The sequence below is a fragment of the Cyclopterus lumpus genome, chromosome 12, assembly GCF_009769545.1.
Source record: "Cyclopterus lumpus isolate fCycLum1 chromosome 12, fCycLum1.pri, whole genome shotgun sequence".
NCBI classification, from domain to species: Eukaryota; Metazoa; Chordata; class Actinopteri; order Perciformes; family Cyclopteridae; genus Cyclopterus; species Cyclopterus lumpus.
The window spans coordinates 4147879-4168407 of NC_046977.1; the positions used below are offsets into that span (position 1 = coordinate 4147879).

Below are 20529 nucleotides of genomic sequence, written 5' to 3' on the forward strand. Positions count from 1 at the left end.
GAAACGACTCAACAAGTGGGATTCAGTTGTGAGGAACACAACAGCTGCTGGTGTATACAATGACAAGCGGGCGTACATGTTGACTGATAACACTTTCTACAAAATACTTTAGTTTGGTTACTGTAATAAAGCCTTTTCTTTTCCTTTTATGGCACGTTCTCATTAATAAGCTGACGTATAACTGCATATTATCTACTCTAAATATAAAAGAGACTAAACTTGGCAACCAAAAGCTGATGGAAAGTCTTAAAAGTGAGCTTTAAGCCTTGGCTATAATTATTTTTTAATTATTATTATGGGAAATAAACCCATTTTCCTAAAAAAAAAAAAATAGTGCGTATGTGCGTTTTTTTTTCAAAACACAGGAAAACCTGCTAAAAATAGGCGATAAGACTATGTTACTATTACCAGTAGACAACTATAACTTTGTTTATTTCCCTGGTGTGTCACGAACACGTCGGCCAAACATTAGTAAACGGTAGAAAATGTCACGTTTCTTATATCTGTTAAATTCCATCTTTCTTTCAAACTCTGCGCCGACTTATCGGGAACCTCGTTTGAGCCGCTCGGACGGAGACGGACTGGACCGCACACAGACTAAGATAAACTAAATCATCAAATCAACTTAAATTCATCCTTATAATAATGTAAACATCTTCAAGGGCATCTTATTGTCACGGTACCTCCCGCCTCCGCTGGAAATAACCGGCGTCGTCCTCATGAGCAGGTCCGAGATCTGCGACGACAGCTTGGTCTTGGCGGCGGTCTGCTGCAGCACCCTCACCTCCGCCGCGTCGGCCAAGTGCATCAGTGTCTTCCTCTCCGGGCTCTCCTCAAAGTTCTTGCAGCCGATGCACTTGCAGATGGACGAGCACATGATCTTCGCCTTTGGAGGGGAAAAAAAAAAAAAGGAAATGCACACGTGTAAATAACGGTAAAAAAATAAAAGCCTCCCGCGAACAGCGACGCCGTGAGAGAGGACCCACCTCGTAACACTCGCAGTAGTTCTTCAGGCAGCCCGACCGTTTGCAGTTGCAGCCTTTGCTGTGTCGGCGGTCCGACTCTCCCTCTTTGCCTTTACCGATTTTGGGTTTGAAGGCCTCTGGGTTTCGGTCCAGACACGTCTGTAAAAAAAAAATTAATAAAAATATATACACATTTCCAACTGTGACTCATCCGTGTGACGGGAAACACCAAGGACACGTTTCACAAACCTCCCACCTCACCTTGATAGCTTTGAGACGCTCCGTTTCGTGTTCCAGGTTATTGAAGCAGTTATTGCAGTTGCAGTTATTGCAGAACTCTCCGTTTGCAAAGCAGTCGCAGTATCTAAAAATGGAAGAAAAACACAAGACGGTGCTCCTCAAACACAAACAAAAAGGTGGACTGACAAAGTAATTCAAAAAGGCAAGAAGGTCAACGGGTCTAAATCACACTTACAGTTTGAGACACTGGGACTTGGTGCAGTTGCACGGTTTCCTCGGTCTTGAGGTTGTTTCTGATGTTGACAATCTGCGAGCCAATAAATACATAAATTAGATTAGAAAAGTCCTCAGAGTATACTCTTTTTGTTAATATATTTAAACAAGAGGGAGACAGGAAAGGTGGAGAAAGAGAGAAGAGGGGGAGGGGCACGTGTAAAGAATGGGTACCTTATAAAATAACAAAAATGTTTAAAGTAGAAGGTAACTTTCATTTTACTTTGTGTTAGTTTTGGCGACCCCTGTGGACAAACGCGGTAGTGTTTCCACAAGTAAAGATCTGCAGCTGCCAGACTCCCTTTTAGAAAACCTCTAATTTTACTGCAGCGGGGTCTTTCCTACACGATGATGATGGCATCAAGAGATCAAGAGAAGCCAATGTTCTCTTTTACTCACGAAGGTCACATAGAGGTCATATGTTTTATAACTAGTTAAAAAGGTCCTTTAATTATTTGCATTACAGGTAAATGCAACATTTTATAATTAAAAAGAGAAACCATACCGTCACATTAGAGTTTTGGCAAATACAAACTGTTAAATATATCGTGCCGGGTTTTCCAAGAACTTTTTCCATTCAGCCACAATTTGAGCTCGCACTATCGTTTTCTTTTATTCAAAAATAATGTTTAATAGACGGGCGATTCGGTTGGTCTGCGACATACGAACGGCCTTCATTACCCATTGAGTGGCAGTCTGGCCTGAGTCTGGATGCCAGCGGACGCGGGGAAGCCAGAGCTGCTGGCGAGGGTCACGAACGGCGTCTGCTGGAGCTGCAGGAGAGAAAGGAATTAAGAAAAGAAAATCAACATGGATTTGTTGTTCTCGTTTGTAAACAAATAGTCTTTCGTGAGCATCCCCACTCACCTGTGTGACGTATTGAGCCGGCACGACCGCGTAGCCCACGTTGCCTCCTCCTGGAGCCGGAGCCAGAACGGTGCCAGGTGGGAGGTTGGTGAAGTTGGGCTGGATCTGCGGCAGCGGCGTGGCGGGCATGATGAGGCGTTGCTGCGTCGGAGTGGTGGTTACCACCGTGGCCGACGTCAAGGGCTTCGGCGCCATCTGCAGGAAATGCGATCCATGAACGCAGCTCGGGACACATTGGACAACACAACGAAAGCCAAGTATCGATATTTATTCTATCAAACTTATTAAGATTGATATCCGAGACGTCGGGTTTGAAAACCATAAGAAGAAGCTACATTATCTGTGATTTCCCGATTCCTGCATTGAGACTCTCGGTGTTTGCGGTGAAATCTCCTTCACTCTCTACGAGTCATGTAGTGTGTGTTTGTGTGTGTGTGTGTCTGTGTGTGTCTGTGTGTGTGTAGACGCGGTGCTGTAAGCATTTCAGAGGGAAACACTTTTATACCCGCCAAAAAGTGCCTTAAATCTGCATTTTGGATTTAGAAAATTATCACGTGAACCTCGGATTTATACACCGTTTAAAAATGAACTTCCTAAAACTAGCTCCAAACAGCTTATAACATAACATAATACAAAAATAATTATGTCAATAGAATTACAATCGTTTACTTCCTAACCGTTTGAATTGTGTGTTTTCATGCAAACGATAGATAACTTCAACAAAGTAAAAAGGAAATAGTTGACAATTAATTAATATTTTAGCTCTTTGGCTGAAGGCATATTAGGAAACCCATTAAAGAGAGATGAAACAAGTAAAAAAAAAAATTATATAAATCGTAACTTAAAAACCCGATAATACTGCGTTGCGGTGATTCCCACATAAAACCAGCAGTTACCTGTTTGATGGTCTGTGCTGGGACGATGGGCACGGACATCCTGACCGCTCCGGTGCTGACCACCATGGGTTTCGCTGTGGGACGATCAAGACGCATTAAAAGTCGCATGCAGAGAAACGCTTCCATCCACCCGTCGTTACCGTGGAAACCATAAAAAAAAAAAAAAGAGGGCTCACCTGTCTGTATGGAGCTGGTGCTGGGACCGCTGAGGTGCCCCGAGCTGCTCGCCGTTGTTGCCGTGACGAGGCGGACGTAGTGGAACCTGCTGCCCGGGACCTGAATCTGCTGCACGTTGGGCTGGCTGGCCAGCGGGATGATGGTCTTGAACTGGGAGCCGCCGACTCCCCCCATGGTCACAGACTGCATCGGTTTAATGTTCTGGGAAATGTTTGACAGAGATTTAAGTCTAAATGACAGAAACTTGATATGAAAGTACGTTTGGAGTCAAGTTAAAATGGTTCCACAATGTTCTTTCATTATAATTAAGGACGAGAGCAACTACATCCATTTCTCACGCAACGAGGAACCTCATAAAGACCAGTGTTCGATTGCACATAATATAAAATTATGGAACTTCCATGCACAGTGTAATGCACATAAAACAAACACCGGTTTGATCAGTTAAATATAATTTAAAGGCAACAAACAGATTATTTTGTCGTTTTTTTTAATATATATATATATATATATATATATATATATATATATGATATTAATGTTATGAACCAAAACACGAGGGCTGTTGATGTGCCGACCTTTGTGGGATTTCCACAACAAGTATAAAAGCAGAAATAGTGGTTATTTCTTCCATGGTGGATGTCGGAAATGATTACTGTTTAAGATAAGATAAGCCACGCCCCCTCTAAGGTGCGAATGAAATGAATAAACCACAAATAGTCGGGCGAGTAAACTCACACGAGTAAAAGCGTGAAATTCGCAACGCTTTTGGTGTGAACGCAGCATTACGAGAGAGGATTTGCTGCTATTATTTGATAGTAAAATGAATATGTTCAACTCATAATTTGATTTTAAAAAAAAAGAAAAAAAAAGTGATTTGAAGAAATTAATTGACATATAATGCAAACAAATAAATATAATAATCATCAATCAGTTCACAAAATGACATTGCTTTACTTTCTGCAGCACTACAAAAACCTTGAGAAGACAGATTTGGGATATCGTATTATATCTTATATAAATGAATGATATATTTCCCCGCTCCATGTGACACACTGCGGTGAGAACAGGTTTCAGCCCCAATCGTACCTGCGTCGTGGGGTGGCCGGTGGCCAGCTTGACTGGAGATGCAGATGTGGACTGCTGGACTGTGAGGATCTGCTGGCCAAGCGCTACGTTGACCGGCAGCGTCAGCGACTTGTGAGAGGCGTTGGAGGTCGGGGAAGCCACGGATACCACCGTCACCTGGCAGAGACGAGCACGGGGGAGAGCGCAGCGTGAGCCGTCTGACCACCGAGAGGCTATATGAACATCTCATGTCACACGTGTACACTCAAAGAACGGCTTAAACTAGGGGCGTTGAGAAGCTGGAAAGAGTGCTCTAAATTTTTCCAAAAATATATATATATATATTTTTTTTTAATTTATATATATATATATATATATATATATATATATATATATATATATATAAAAATCTTTAAAAAATATATATATATTTTTTTTAATTTATATATATATATATTTATTAATAAATAAAAAAAAATATATATAAATAATAATCAATATTTTTTTTTATTTCCTTCATTTAAAATCAAAGTATTTTAAAATGCTGTATTGCGTGTAGGTGTGTCAGCTCCAGAGCTCTGCGACGGTGCACACCGGCTGACTGACTCTTTAAAATGGGACATTGTTAAAGTTATTGCTTCAACAAGTCAAAATGTTACAAACAAACCTGCGTCGATGGGATTTCCAGGCACCTGCAAGATGTCAATGATTAATTAAACTGAAAATAAGTGGGGAAAACATCCCCAACATAAGAGGGAAAAAAAAAAAAAGCCTCTTCACTTGAATAACTTAATTGGTTTGTTATGCAAAAACGCACTCTGCAATTAACCGTGTGTGATTCTCGTTCTGGGATCTGCTGGATTTACCTTACTGGGAGTCTTAAGGGGTGAAATGGCGATCTTTTTGCCGGAGATACTTTGCATGTTAGAGTTGTGGGGCTCAGACAGAGTGATGGTCCTCGAGGGAAGCCCCGCGGAAGTCTGTGTCAGGACCCGACCTACAAACACACGGCACAAGATGTGAGGAAATATTGGCGAAATTAAAAAAAAGGTAAGTGTCCAATAATCACACAACAATAATACAAACAAACTCACCCGCAATGACAGGAGACACCGACGTCTGAGGACATAGACCTTTGCTGTTAACAGTTTTTGTGATGATGAACTTGATTGGTGCGGCTGAGGATACCGGTGTTTTCGTAGCAATCTGTGGAGATATTCATGAGGATTTATGTGCATTTATAATCATTTCAGCACAAGTGCTTCAGATCTGTGCATCACCAGTTTCTCTATCCGACAAGAAAATTGGTGATTGATTATTTCTTTAAAAGGAAAAGAAAAGGTTTGAACTATTCAAATATATATTTGTCAATAAGAGAGTGTCTTTTACAATATACACACACACGTTATAAAATAAAGAAATAAAACAATCTCCTATAGTGAAGAACTTCATTTAAAGACTCTCTACTGACCAAGTATTACTCAAATATTTAGATTGCCAAGTTTAATAAACTCTGCCTGCTCCTGTTTATCATTAACACAGCTTTGTGCATGTGTGTATCAAACTATGGATCATTGTGTGTTCAACATTTCATCCTCTTCTGAAAAACTCTACAAGTCATCGTGCCATAACACCACTATTAAAAAAAAAAACATAAATGGAAAGGTTGTCGATTGTTTACTAGTCTGGTCAGTGAGGTTACACAGTACTTTACCATTATTAATATGCCCATTCATCTCTTCTACAAACACCAAACTGTGCTTTAAATAAAAATCCAGGTGTAACTAAACAGCTGTTTTTGTCTTTCTGCCAATATCAGCAGGAGCGCTGACTCAGCAAAGCTTCATGGGTTCAACCATCAGAGCCCGCATTTCAATATTTACTGGTTGGATTAGCCAGTAATGTTTTTATTGCAATGTTTTATAGAGAATAGTTTGGCAGTCTTATTGGCCAAAAATAAAAGTTGCTATAGTAATGTGTTTAATTTAACACTAATATGTGGCAGGTTATCGCACGTGCTTCCAATATTAAAATTGTTTGCGTTTAAATGTTGCGCAATAATACAAAACAAATCAATGTTACCTGTACGGTCTTCAGCTGCTGGGCCTGTAATGTTGTCAACTGGTTCCCAGCACCCCCCACCACCGGCTTCAGCTCCGACCTCCCGCCGATCGTCACCACTTTAAACTGCGGCGCTTGAGATTTGTTGTCTCCGAAAGTCTGTGAAAGGCCCGGCTTGCCGCCCGTGTGCGGCAACTGCAACACGATCGGTTGCCCCGACTTTCCTATGGTTGTAACCAAAAGTTTTTGTCCCTCCTGCTTGATGATCTGGGGCGAGATACCTGCGGACTTTGCCGCTTCTGTGGCTTGAGATGAGGCCACCTTGTTGAGTATGATCTGGTGGTTCGCGGCAGAGATAGTAAACGGAGCCGTGAGCCTCTGCAGCCCACCCGTAGAGAAACTAGTCCCGGTCAAACTATCCGTCGTTTTGGTCGTGGCTATGGAAGCAGCCATGGCTGGTTTGAGGGTGAGAAGGGATGGCAAAGTGCTGGAAATTGAGATGGGAAGCGGACTTCCGGAGCCGATGCCGAGTGCCGTGACGGCGGCGAGAGCCTTGGCGTGTTCCGCCGAAGTGGCATTTGAACAGAGGCTCAAATGTTCTGAAGCCACGGGCGTATCCGTTTCCATCGGAACCGGTGCGTCGTCGCTGGGCTGCGACTGGACCGCGCTGCCGTCTGGTTGGGATTGAGGGATGTCCTCTATGGCCTCAGTGTCCATGATCTCATCAGGAAGGAGGCTGGTGAGCTCTGGCGACACCACGTCCATGCTTGCAAAGTCTCAGCCCTGTTAATCACAAATGAGCAATTTAATAATATATATATATATATTTTTTTTTTATACTTAACACAAAAATTGTTGCTAAATACATTGGAAGCTTTAAAGAATTATTATCATTATTTGTAATAATTTAAATGCACTTATTTTTAACCAGATTTGGGAGAAATATACATTTACTGCACTAAATGCACACCGACAATGTGTTTATTTTACATAAAGTTCATGCATTTAAATTGCAATAAACAATAATTACAATTAAAAACAACTGTATGTATTTGTGGTGTATTGTTCTCAAGCTGCTTTACATAACTAATGAATATGCATAACTGGACAATGGCTATTGCAAAAGGGCTTTGCAAGAAAAACAAACAAACAAGCAAGGCAGTTAAAGCTCTTTACACTTTTTGTATATAACTTTATTCAGCTACCTGTATATTAATTATCAATAATCACGTGACATTTAATCAATGAGTCACATTTGAGTTCCACAATGTGGAGCCTGACAGCTGATGTCAGCTAGGCCGCAGCGATCATCTTTGTCCTGCTGCACTCTGCTCAACATTAATCCTCCCAAACACACGTATGAACCCTACCTATCGCGCACTCTCACACACACACACACACACACACACACACACACCTAAATGCTCCGGTTGTTATCTCGTCACCTAGATGAAAACGACCAAAATAAAAAAAACTGTTGTTTTCTGTTTTTTCATAAACCAGAAGTGATCCCAGTTGGCTCAAAGAAAGAGAAAGAAAGAAAAAAAAGCGACAGGCTGTCCGCTGGCTGCGTTACTATTTCAGGCCGGGGTTGGATTTCGAAAGATCCGCCATTTTTACCTCGTCATCAACTCTGTTAGCTCTCCAGCTAACCCTGAACACCAACAGTTCATTTATCTTACTCGCGTTAAGCGACACAAACACACACACGCGCACACACGTACCCACGACAAAGCAGAAGAGCTGTCTCACACGGCAGCTAAAGGAAATACTTGATGGCACCAGTGGGCTACTAGCAAGTAACAAACTCTTTAAGCAGACTCTGACAACGTAAACAATGCTAGCTTTCAACGATTCCTCCTGTCAACTGAGACACCCATCTGGATTTAAACATTTTAGCTCCCAACAATGCATTTTACACAATTGCACCAATGCGTGTAACCAATCGGCGCGTGCAGCCCGTGCTTTATGGGAACACTGGTCAAGTTAGCATGGCCTCAACCTGTCATACATTGAATGTGTGTTGTTTTTTTTTTTAGACCAAGTCGAAATAAAACTTAACAGGATCCGTTTCTAAATATTCAATACGAGGCTCAGTGATATGGAAACACATTTTAACAAAGCACGAGCAGCTGACGTCAACTCGTGCTCTCGTGATGTTTTGACAGCACAGAAGGGGAAGAGAAAGACCATTAAAACAACTCTCAATAGCTTTTACTCTAAATTTAGCACCATCATTCATTAAATCGCCTTTTATGACACGACGAACTTCCTGTCAGCACGCATAAGTGTGTGATAAGTCAGTACCGGGGGATTCGGCCGCCCTCCTGCGCTCTTCACTCCCGTCTAACCCCCGTTATCCCCCTCATTGTGAGGAGACAACTGTACTAGCAAACTTGCTGAGCTCGCTAACCCGAGCTAGCTAGCACAACATTATACCTGCACATTCAACACACTGGTAACAAAACAAAAAAGTGTGCGGCCTTTCTGCCGGACGCAGTGCGGAGGAAACCGCGGGATCGGTCAACAAGTAGTCCCGCTTACCCGCAGGTTTTTTTCACGCTGGGCAACGAATCCAGATAAAACGAGGAAAAGGAAAAAGGCGATTGTTCAAAATACCGCGCCGAGCGCCATTCCTCCCTGACATTTCACAAGTAGGCCACGCCCTCCACGTGCTACGTAACTGCTACGTAACTCTTAAAGGTGCAGTACAAGTTTATCGACAATATTAGATAGATAGATAGATAGATAGATAGATAGATAGATAGATAGATAGATAGATAGATAGATAGATAGATAGATAGATAGATAGATAGATAGATAGATAGATAGATAGATAGATAGATAGATAGATAGATAGATAGATAGATAGATAGATAGATAGATAGATAGATAGATAGATAGATAGATAGATAGATAGATAGATAGATAGATCAGTTTTATAAGTTTTTTTTGTGTTTTATTTCTGAGTTGTTGTCGATACCAATGTAACACCCACCCACACATAATAGCATTTGTATACAAACCATGCACGTCAAATTAGTACATAAATAAACATATAATGGTTTTTTTTAATGCATTAACTCTTTGGGGTCATGAGTGTACACCCTATTATCTCTAGACTCTAGAGCATAAAAACAAAGGAATCAGAAATCAAAGTCAGAAACTGTTTATTGCTAAGTATGTTACACATGCAAGGAATTTAGATAGGTGCATAATAATAAACAGTGCAATAGTATAAGCCATCATTAAAACAATAGAAAATATGAAAATGTACAACAAAACAAAACAAAAAAGGTAATAATAAGACTAACAGTCCTTTCCTATTCTGCATGCCCAACACTCCCAGTTACATATATTTATATATCAAAGACCTTACTCAGCTATAATGTTATTAGAGCCAAAAGCATCAACAGGGCACAGGAAAGGTTGCCACATGCATGCACACTTGTCAGCTGACCCCCTGACAGTTTATCTTCCCAAACGTTATAACATACTACACATCACTAATCAATTGAGCAAATGTTGGAGTACTACAATATTAGTATTTAATTTGTCGTCTGGCCTTCAAATAAATAAAGAATCAAAATGTACTAAGACAAATAAATAAATAATGAAGATCTCAGTGGCTTAAAGATCCCCTCAAGCTATAGGCTGTGCTGAAACACACACACATGTTTGTATACATACCTTGTACTATTATTACCTTTAAGTATCAAGTGACATGACCGACTACAAGAATCAGCTGCAGACCCATGAAAGATTTTCTTTATTATTTGGATTAAACATAACAATAATGTCAAAATAATCAAAGTATTTAATTTAGATATTGGGCCCCTCTGGTGGAAAGTAACTAATTACATTTACTAACTGTAGTAACTAATTACATTTACTTATGTACAATTTAAAAAAATACTTTTCTGTACTTGTTGAGTATTTCCTTTAATTCCATGATGACAACTTTTTTCTGTACTTCAACTAATTGTACTATTAATTAAGAAAGATGTTGTATGCCGGACGTGTTGGTGGCTCGGTGTCGTTTGGAGGACCAGAAGTCGCACTTCCGCCACAGACCGGACGTCGTCTCGCTCCGCTCTTGGCAGACGAAGCCGCTGTCGTTGACTCTTCGTCTCTGCAACAATGGCGACCGATGTGAGGCAGGAGCTCGCACAGCTAATGAATTCAACTGGATCTCACAAAGATCTCGCTGCCAAGTACGTGCCGCCGGTTATAAAGACGCACATCACCGAGTAACTGTTGCCATATTTCCACGTTTAGAAAAGTAAGCGATGGACCGAGCGAAGCTAACGTTAGCTGCCCAGCTACATTAGCTGAACACTCGGCTAGCTAGGTGAACGTTAACCGTTTTGTATCCGTCTGTCAAAACACTTTATTTGACAGGTTGTCATTTAGTAGGTGACTTCACGTTCACGTGACTTAAAAGTGGCGAGTGTAACACTGACGTCACTGTTATATTTACTCGTATTAGCGTACAGCAGTTGTTTACTGTTTACTAGCTAGGTTACTGGCTGAGAAGAAAGGTACAAATGCTCCAAACTTCTGCTTCACAGTATTGTTTGTTGTACTTTTAAAGCTTAACATTAATATTGTTTCGACTAGTGTGTGTGTGTATTTGTGACCTATATACAAAATATGTATACCATTTTTACAATCTCAGTCTGTTAAATGTTTATCAGTCGCATTGACCTCCAGAGGTGTAGTTTCTAACCTGTAAAATCTATTCTAGATATCGACAAATTTTGGAGAAGGCCATTCAGTTTACAGATGCAGAGCAGCTGGAATCCTTGAAGGCATTTGTTGAAGCAAGTATGCAGTGCCAGTTTTCTTTTCCATCCAACACCATTTCTCCAAGCTTAGTAGCACATTTGGATGTAAACAGGATATCTTACCTTGTTATTTCTAACTTTTAACAGTGGTCAACGAAAATGTCAGTCTTGTCATCTCGAGACAGCTGCTCACTGATTTTTGCACACATCTGCCCAACCTGCCCGACGCCACAGCTAAAGCCGTGTATCACTTCACCTTGGAAAAGATCCAGCCCAGGGTCATCTCCTTTGAGGAACAGGTGAATGCACTCACTCTCTTACTTACTCTTATTTCTGTTGATTATTACGTCACTTAAACATCTGTATTCTTATTGAAATGCATAATTATATTATGTTCTTCCACGTCCTCAGGTAGCCTCAATCAGACAGCACTTAGCAACCATTTATGAAAAGGAGGGAGACTGGAGGAATGCTGCTCAGGTTTTAGTTGGTATTCCCCTGGAAACAGGACAGAAGTAAGATGGCTACTAGCAGATTAATTTCTATAACTTTATTGTTTGTGATATGTCCTGGTCTTTAAATCAATTTTTTCTTTCTCCCATAGGCAATACAATGTTGACTATAAGTTGGATACATACCTGAAAATTGCCCGTCTCTACTTAGAGGATGATGACCCAGTGCAGGCGGAGGCTTATATCAACAGAGCCTCATTGCTTCAGAATGAGTCCTCTAATGAACAGCTGCAGATACACTATAAGGTACAGTGATTATATCTGCGTTACGGTTACCAAGCGCTTCAATTAAACGTTGTAGGGGCTTTGCCGTGAACAATGTCTGTAGTTGCTTGGGTCAGCGTTTAATGCAGTTTTACTTCTTAGGTGTGCTATGCCAGAGTCCTAGACTTCAGGAGGAAGTTCATCGAGGCTGCACAAAGATACAACGAGCTGTCTTATAAGTCGATTGTCCATGAGACTGAACGTCTGGAAGCACTGAAACATGCCCTAAACTGCACCATACTGGCTTCTGCAGGTACCACCACCAAGACGAATGTGCTTAGGTTCACATTGTCAAAGATTATCTAAATTACAAACCTTGTGTCTCATACCAAAAAACTTCTTTCTGTTAGGCCAGCAGCGTTCCCGTATGTTGGCCACTCTCTTTAAGGATGAGCGCTGTCAGCAGCTGGCCGCCTATGGTATTTTGGAGAAGATGTACCTGGACCGTATTATCAGAGGAAACCAGCTGCAGGAGTTTGCTGCCATGCTGATGCCTCACCAGAAAGCCACCACAGGGGATGGTGAGTGGAGATGATTGGCTTTACACAGCCTGAGCTGCTAAGTTGCTGGGTTTCCCATTCCCACCATCTCTTCTTTAACTGATCGCTGTTATATTTACAGCGACGGCTGCATCACTTTTGAGTCCAATCCGGTATGCTGTGTCTAGGAAAACAACAGTACATGACTGGATTTAATGTCACATTTAACCACACAATAAGGAGGATGTTTTATGCTGTTACGGTCATTGTAGAAGCCGATATACTGTCTGTGAATGAAGGCCCATGTTTCTGCTTTTATTGCAGCAAGGTGCCCAGATTGAGCTTTTAGAAGTTTATTGTTTGTCATGATTTATGCCCTAAATGCTGACAATTAAGTATTGTGGCATATCCAAAAGCTTTACCATATTGGGACTGGATTCACGTCTCTGGGGAAGGTGGGGGGGATTGTGGCTAATTCTTTACATCCACTGACTGTTTTTCAGTAAACTGGCCGGTCCTCCTTGTAATTTAAATCCCGTCTGGAGTGACATCTTTGTATTTAAAAAAAAAAAAAAAAAAAAAAAAGAATCTCCGGGTATTTTATTTTTTTCTATTTTCAAATCGGCTCATTGTGAAATTAAAACTTAACTGTTTTTGCTAATCTGATAGATGGAAACACCAACATATCGCCTTTATTGGATACCAATATGACAACAGAAAAAATGAAAGGTATTGAAAGAGCAGGAGCTCAACAAATGTGCTGTAGTAATAAATTACATGTGCCAGTGCTGGTTTTCTCCTTTTGAGCCCCTTTTTTAATCCTATATTTATTTCATTTTGTTGAATTAACATTAAAAGTATGCCAAATTGTTTGCGCTGTACACAGAACTATCACTATACTGAAGGAAATCCTAAATGTGATAATCAGGCAGTTTGTGGAGTTATGAGACGTTTGTTCCTCTTGATTTCTCATTTTGATTTATGGTCATTTAATTGCTGCCGGACATCAGAGATAAATGATATCCTGGTTAAGTTTAAGTCACGCCGAATGATATCAAATGTATGTTTCAATCCGCCCGTCAGCCTGTGAGGTTCGTAATATAAGCGTGAATGTGTTTTTTAAGTTGTTTTCTTTTCTCTCGCAGGCTCCAGCATCCTGGATCGAGCCGTGATCGAGCACAACCTGCTGTCCGCTAGCAAACTCTACAACAACATCACGTTTGAAGAACTAGGAGCACTTTTAGAAATCCCCCCAGCAAAGGTGAGTCGGCACTAGGATTAATATCAAACAATCTTTTTATGAAATAACTTCCCTGTAAGTAAATGTAAAAAAATATAATATTAAGCTCTAGACATTTAAATAGTTTAATGCCGCTCTTCACAGAATAAACATTTTTATATTAATTTGTGATGCATTTAAACACATTTTAGAACATGTGTTTAAATGCGTGTAGTGAGATTTTTTTACTTTCACAAACTTAAATTAACTTTTTGTTCATGCATTTAAAAAAAAAAAAAAAAACGTATGCATTTAAAAAGCGCACTTAAAAAAAAATAATTGCTCTATAACTGATATTTTTACTCATTTAATATTACTATTTTCTACTAGTATTGATTATCCTTTTTCTGTGTAGCCTTTTTGTTTTCCACAACGTTTACTGAGATTTCTTGCTCGCTTTGTTTGTCTTCAGGCCGAGAAAATAGCTTCCCAGATGATCACCGAGGGACGCATGAACGGCTTCATCGACCAGATCGACAGCATCGTACACTTTGAGAGTGAGTTCACCGTCGGCGTGCTCTCGCACCTCAAAGATGGAACTTCTGCGGTCGTTTTTCGTGCACTAAAATTCCATATTTCTATTTATTTAAAGTAACCCAATAAATTAAACTTTCATTGTTTTGTTTTTTTGCATTCAAAGCTTCGATTTGTTTTCAAATAAAACTTCAAATGTCATAACCTTTTAAATAAAATAAAGTCCTCAATTTGAATGAAGTCATTAATTTAATCAAATTTAGTTGGTCTTTTAAAAATATTTTTATAGATTCCGCTTTCTTTTATGAAGACAAAACGTGTATTGAATACTCATCAGTTAGAAATGGCATCCCGGCTTTGAACGTGCACATTTGTTGTTAAAACCTCATGAAATCCAAAATATGAAATGCCCTTTTCTTCTTCTTGTCTCCGGCAGCCCGTGAAGCCCTTCCGACCTGGGACAAACAGATCCAGTCTCTGTGTTTCCAGGTCAACAACCTCCTAGAAAAGATCCGTTCGGCTGCTCCGGAGTGGGCGGCCCAGGCCATGGAGAGCCAGATGACCCAGTAAACACGCCCACAACACGGTTCCCCCCTCAGTCTGTCTTAAAGTGTCGTCTTCCTGCTCCAAAAAAACCCCCGTCACCATCACTTGTTTGACTTTTTCATAGAACTCTTTATTACTTTTGTCCACATGGAAAATAGTTCAATGTTTCTCAATATTTCCGATGCATTGACCGAAGGACTGCAGTGTAACGTTTGAGTGACTTCCCGTTATTTAACTGGCATGTTAACCGTTTTGGATGTGATTATTCAGATAGTTGACATGTAATGGGGTCAAAAAGGCGTTTGCGTTGCGACACATTCTCCTGTTTTTAAACGTGACACAGAAACATCTGTCAAGTGGTTCTTCGTCATGTAAAAAAAAAAAAAAAACATTCTCGGTCGACTGTGAAATTCTGAATTAAATTCAAAAGCGGAGATTTGTTCAGCGTCTCGGTTGAGTGATTTTTTAATTTATTTTTTCTAATTCAATTCAAATGTTTTCTAATTTTAATCCAAATTCGTAAAGTCTTGAAATGGTCGGTTGGAAACTGCCAAAATTAATTCAATTGTGTTTAGTGTGACGTAGAATAAATACATTTGGGGAAATAAACAAGGTGAGAATACATACTTTTTCATTTTACATTTAAAATATATGAAAAGTAAATGCATTAATAATTGTCAAAGTTAATTTAAATAAAAAGGGAAAACTAAATAGAAGTAGATATGGGAATTAATACACATTTTAATGAATAAATAAGAACATTTAAATAGAAATATAAATGTATGTAACACTTTATCAATTAATTAATGCCTACAACATTTTTCTATATTTTTGATACATTTAATTGCATACATTTTTACTTTTTTGCAGTTCCACATCATGTTCATCTGACGTGCTGCTGTCTGTGTGGTTTGAGCAGTTCAAATGTATTTAATTAAATAAGTAAAAATGTACGACGAGATGAAATTTCTCCTCAACCAATTTATTTTATTTTATTTATTTATTTTTGTCCTTTTATTGTGATCCAAACCTTTTCCATAAATCAATATTTACTTGTAGACTTGACATTACATTTTAAATCTCATAACACGGCTGTAAAGAATGAGGCTAAACTGTAATCAACACTTTTCCCCGAAGACACCGAAACCAGCAATTAATGTATCGTGCTAATTATGGTCTGTTGCTGCTTCCTGGTGCACGGTAACAGACCTTTTAGGATGAACACTGAATGCATTGTGCTGGTTTGAGGTCATGGAGCTTCTCACTGCAGACTCGTTTGTAACTGATTAAATTATTTATTTATTCATCTCACTGGGCCATCAAGCACAATACCAAGGTCGTGATAAGTGGAATGCAGCTGTAAATTTTAATATTTTGAGATGCACCTGACGTGACAAAATATCTGCTGTGAAAGTATTTTTTCTTCGTGACTGTGCGAGTCAAATCTAGTTTATTTGAATCTCTTTCTTCAAACTAGACGTCAACTCAAAAATATGTATTGTTATTTTGGCTCCGTGGCGCGTTGAGCTAAATGCTAACGACAGCATGCTAACATGCTGGTTGAACAGGTGTTTTTGTGCACACATTTGCTAACTAGCACCAAATGCTGACAGCTGATGGGGGGTGTTGTTGGCTTTATTTTACATCGATACACATTTGGGCTGGTTGATGGCGCCACATTGAACATATCTGTCCAAATGTTGTGCCGATCCATCCTATAGATCTTTAAATATTCCAGAAAAGAACAACAAAAAATAACTCCAGGTTTAATCAGCTAGATGCCGGTGTGAAGTAAAATATACACAAGTGAACACACACACAAAAAAATAAACAAGGCACAACCTCGATTTAATTAAAATTAAGAGAGTGATTTATTTATTTCAAGAACACCTATATAAACATTCAACCCACATCCTGTCAACTGGCGGATCAGATGAACTTTTATTTTATAACCCGAGCAGTAAATCCTGCCGCTGTCCTCCGCTCTCAGGGAGTGTCCCAGCTTTAATTTTATGTCCCTTCCCCCAGAAGATTATAGTTTATTGTCATTTTACAGCGCCGCTCACGGCCAAATCATACGGAATAAGAGCGAGAGAGGATGGGCTGAAGCCACAAATGCGTCAGTGGGAACAGAGAGCCAGCAAATGTACAAGTTGTCTGGTGTCTCGATGGCAACTGGAAGGAATAAAGGGAGTAAAACAAAATAATATCAGCAGCTCCATTAGGATATCATGACGCTATATAGATTTTTTTTTTTTAATATATATATATGTATGAATTTATATTTATTAATATATATATTTATACATTAATATTTATATATATTAATTAATGATATATTAATATATATATATTAATTTATATTTACAAATTATATATTTATATATCTTTTTAATACATATATTAATATATATTAATTTATATTTATTACTTATATATATTTATTTTTAAAGTGTATATATATATATATATATATATAATGAGGTATTTTCTTACGTATTCAGAAGATGCCTTGCTCCTTCCTGCGGTCGATATCTCTCTTCAGCTGGCAGGTGGTGCAGACCGGGCAGCACATGACGGCCATGAAGTCATTGCACAGCGACCCCTGGGAACACGAGCATAACGTTCTATTAGATGTGGCGCTTCTTTTGTACACGTGTTTTCTGATGCTTTTGTGCACATATTTATCTATTTATTTGAACACATTATACGTGTGGAGAAGCCGGAAGGAAACCTCCCCTATTAGATATCAACCGTCCCACTTAAAAAAACAAAAAGGATTGTATGATTCAAGTTTCAATACTTTGCGGTAATACAAAAACTACTAAAATATTTTACGCCAATATTTCCCCCTAAATGCTACTCTGGTCCTCTTCCGGCCTCTAAAAACGTTCCAAAACAGACAGGGAATTACAATGTTGTCCTAGTTTTATTACTCTGGTTTATTTAATCTTGCACAGCAGCGTTAAATATTAAGCTTGAACGACCTTTTGTGACTCATAAAATTCTTTCTAAAAAGCAGGTGTGGCTCCTTTGTGACCCTTTAGAGAGGCTCCGACCCCTAGGTTGGATACCACTGGTAGTATATAAAGTAGTTTAAACTTATTTTAACTTTGGGACACATTATGCTGATAATACTTTTACTGAAGTAGGATTTTGAATGAAGGACTTTTACTCCTAATGAAGTATTTAAAGGTACTTTTACATGAGTATCGGAGTACTTCCTCCACCACTGAATGTGACGTGGCATCACAGAACAAAAACACTTATTTTTAATTCCCTCTCTCGTACATGAGTAATAGCCACAATTACAATCGAAACAACAAATACAAAATATAAATACAATAATTAGGAAGGTTTTACTGGCCGGTTTTAGACCGAAGACTCACGTTGATGTTGTACTTGGTCCTGTAGACGCTGCGGATGGGCACGCTCAGCCCGCACAGGCAGCACTCGTCCATGTCGCTGGCGATGGAGCAGCCGAGACATGGGTAGCAGAACAGGCCGTAGCAACCTGTGTGTGTGTGTGTGTGTTTGGGGAGAGGGTGAATACTTAATCTACAGCTCCAACATCTTAACCGTGTGTGTGTGTGTGTGTGTGTGTGAGGCGGGGAGGAGAGCTCACAGGTTCCACAGTCGTCGCAGAAGTCGCACAGGCCGGTCTGGAATTCGGATGGCGAGTAGCTTCTCGGTTGGTTGGTCACGGCCATGATGGGGATCTGTCGGCGAACAAAAAGAGTTTGTGGTGACTCCCGTTAACGCCGGCGTGTTCCCCCCCCCAAACACAGGTGGGAGCGACACACCTGCACCTCCTCGGGTGGTAAGATCTTACCAGGCGGTCGAGGGGGCGGAAGAGACTGGAAGAGTTTCTCCTGGATGACAGGTGGAGGGCGGAGGCAGCGCCGAGTCTTTATAGCCGGTCGACTGGACCGGTGACTTCTGTGTGGGGACGGGCTTTATCGAGGCTTTTATTGCGTCATAAACCTCGGCCGCATCCCATTCTTCTCTTTACACAGCGGGGGGGGAACACACATGTGGAGCTCGAGGCAAATAGAGGTTTATTTCTCTCTAAATGAAGATTAAAATCCAACTTTTATTTATATCAATAGCATCTTAAATTATATTAATGTTGTGTTTTTTGAATTATTTGTCAGTCAAATTCAGGATCAAATTATTAACCCGGTAAAGGGGTTTTATTATTTATTATTTATGGCAAGGTCGGTCAAAGGTCGGATCAGAATCGGAAATAGTTTGTTGACCGAGTACGTTGCACGCACAAGGAATTTGACTCGTAACAATAAACAGACGTAGAATAAAACAATAAAATAATAAATAATGACTACTACAATGACTGTAAAAGAGTTTCATGTCTTTCACAGTGCAGCTACCTTTCTACCCAAGAGACTAATCTTTCTCAAAAATATGCTTAACTGTTGAGAATTAAACGTTATTAAAAAATGTTGTGTGATTTTGCTAATTTAATTTAATTTTTTGCAATTGCATTGCTGAAATCTGCCAATTTTTTGTCGTACCTCAGAGGTAAATATCGTACTTTTTTTACGGTAGTTGCTGGTTACTTTAACAAAAATGAGCATGAACGATAAGATGCTTTCTTATACAGTAAATTAAACCACCTAATTTATATAAAATAGCTTAAATCGGCTACATCTCGACCAACTACAACATTAAAATGCTGCTTACACATTCATGAAATAATAGATGGTATAATCCATAACAATAAAACCAAGAAGGAGCAATGAGCGCTTATCCTTTTACACACAAGTGAGTTTATAGCTATTAATACTTTTTACAGAGTGGTATTTGTAACACACAGTTGGAGAGTCACACATCTTGATACGTGGACATTGGTTGCACTTATCTCTCGTCATAAAGGTGGCGGTGACACGGCCGACACACCTTGACCTAATTCATACCCGCATTGCCACCAATGGAAACTGACGTTGACTTTTAAGGGAACAAAGTGCACTTCTCCCAACGTTTAAACATAATTAGGTGATTACAGGAGCCTGTTCTTCTTGTAAAGAACTCATCTGTAAAGAAAACACTCCTTCATTCTTTATGGGGATTTATTTATTTATTTAAATCCCCGCCATGCTGCCTTTCAGACACACGGGGGCGCTGCTTCCCACCGACTAGCCCGTCCCCCTTCTGAGTCTGCGCAGGAGAAGCTGGTAATGACATACCTGACTGTAATGATAGAGGCTCCCACATAATGAGCAGCTGTGACTGGAACTCGCATGATTTTCAATTTCCTCCAGACTAAAGATAGACGCGAGGCTAAATTACACCAAAGTGCACACGTGGGGGCCCTGGTTTCCACGGCGATTAAGACGTCAACCTTTTTCAACCCTAAATACTTGTTATGTCGTATATATATATATGTTAAAGGACCTGGAACTAAATGTCTTTGTGTTTCCATCAGGATGCTCGTTCAGACAAAAATGTCACAATGTGTTATTTTCTTTTCTTCTTCCCGGATGCTTGTTGATATTTGTGGTTGCCGCGTGAGACCGTCTGCTGGGTGATATCACCATCTTCTGGGTGACATCACCATCTTCTGTACGGATTTATACCTGCAGGGAGTGGATTTATAATACGCACAAGTACTTTAGTAAATACT

At 39.8% G+C, this 20529-nt stretch overlaps 3 protein-coding genes across 3 annotated transcripts in view; 1 reads left to right on the top strand and 2 right to left on the bottom strand.

Moving 5' to 3' along the window:
* Nucleotides 1-9204, bottom strand: part of lin54 (lin-54 DREAM MuvB core complex component) — an 11587-nt gene extending 2383 nt beyond the window's left edge. The window contains exons 1-13 of the mRNA XM_034547202.1: nt 9092-9204; nt 6569-7330; nt 5581-5692; nt 5353-5483; nt 4508-4663; nt 3418-3619; nt 3242-3315; nt 2346-2540; nt 2160-2251; nt 1441-1512; nt 1227-1329; nt 987-1124; nt 684-886 (exon numbers count right to left, since the gene is read on the bottom strand). Of these exons, the coding sequence (XP_034403093.1) occupies nt 684-886; nt 987-1124; nt 1227-1329; nt 1441-1512; nt 2160-2251; nt 2346-2540; nt 3242-3315; nt 3418-3619; nt 4508-4663; nt 5353-5483; nt 5581-5692; nt 6569-7312 (2222 nt within the window). The 5' untranslated portion in view covers nt 7313-7330; nt 9092-9204. The remainder of the gene's footprint in view (nt 1-683; nt 887-986; nt 1125-1226; nt 1330-1440; nt 1513-2159; nt 2252-2345; nt 2541-3241; nt 3316-3417; nt 3620-4507; nt 4664-5352; nt 5484-5580; nt 5693-6568; nt 7331-9091) is intronic.
* Nucleotides 9205-10612: 1408 nt separating this feature from the next.
* cops4 (COP9 constitutive photomorphogenic homolog subunit 4 (Arabidopsis)) lies at nt 10613-15849 on the top strand. The gene is made up of 10 exons (XM_034547493.1): nt 10613-10761; nt 11295-11374; nt 11482-11633; nt 11746-11849; nt 11939-12092; nt 12213-12363; nt 12461-12631; nt 13735-13850; nt 14281-14365; nt 14779-15849. The coding sequence occupies exons 1-10, from the start codon at nt 10688-10690 to the stop codon at nt 14910-14912; spliced, it is 1221 nt and encodes a 406-aa protein (XP_034403384.1). The 5' UTR covers nt 10613-10687; the 3' UTR covers nt 14913-15849.
* Nucleotides 15850-17388: 1539 nt separating this feature from the next.
* LOC117740772 (placenta-specific gene 8 protein-like) lies at nt 17389-18791 on the bottom strand. The gene is made up of 4 exons (XM_034547321.1): nt 18721-18791; nt 18514-18607; nt 18278-18402; nt 17389-17493 (listed from the first exon to the last, which is right to left on the bottom strand). Exons 2-4 carry the CDS (start codon nt 18596-18598, stop codon nt 17389-17391), a joined length of 315 nt encoding a protein of 104 aa, XP_034403212.1. The 5' UTR covers nt 18599-18607; nt 18721-18791.
* Between the last annotated feature and the right edge of the window lie 1738 nt (nt 18792-20529).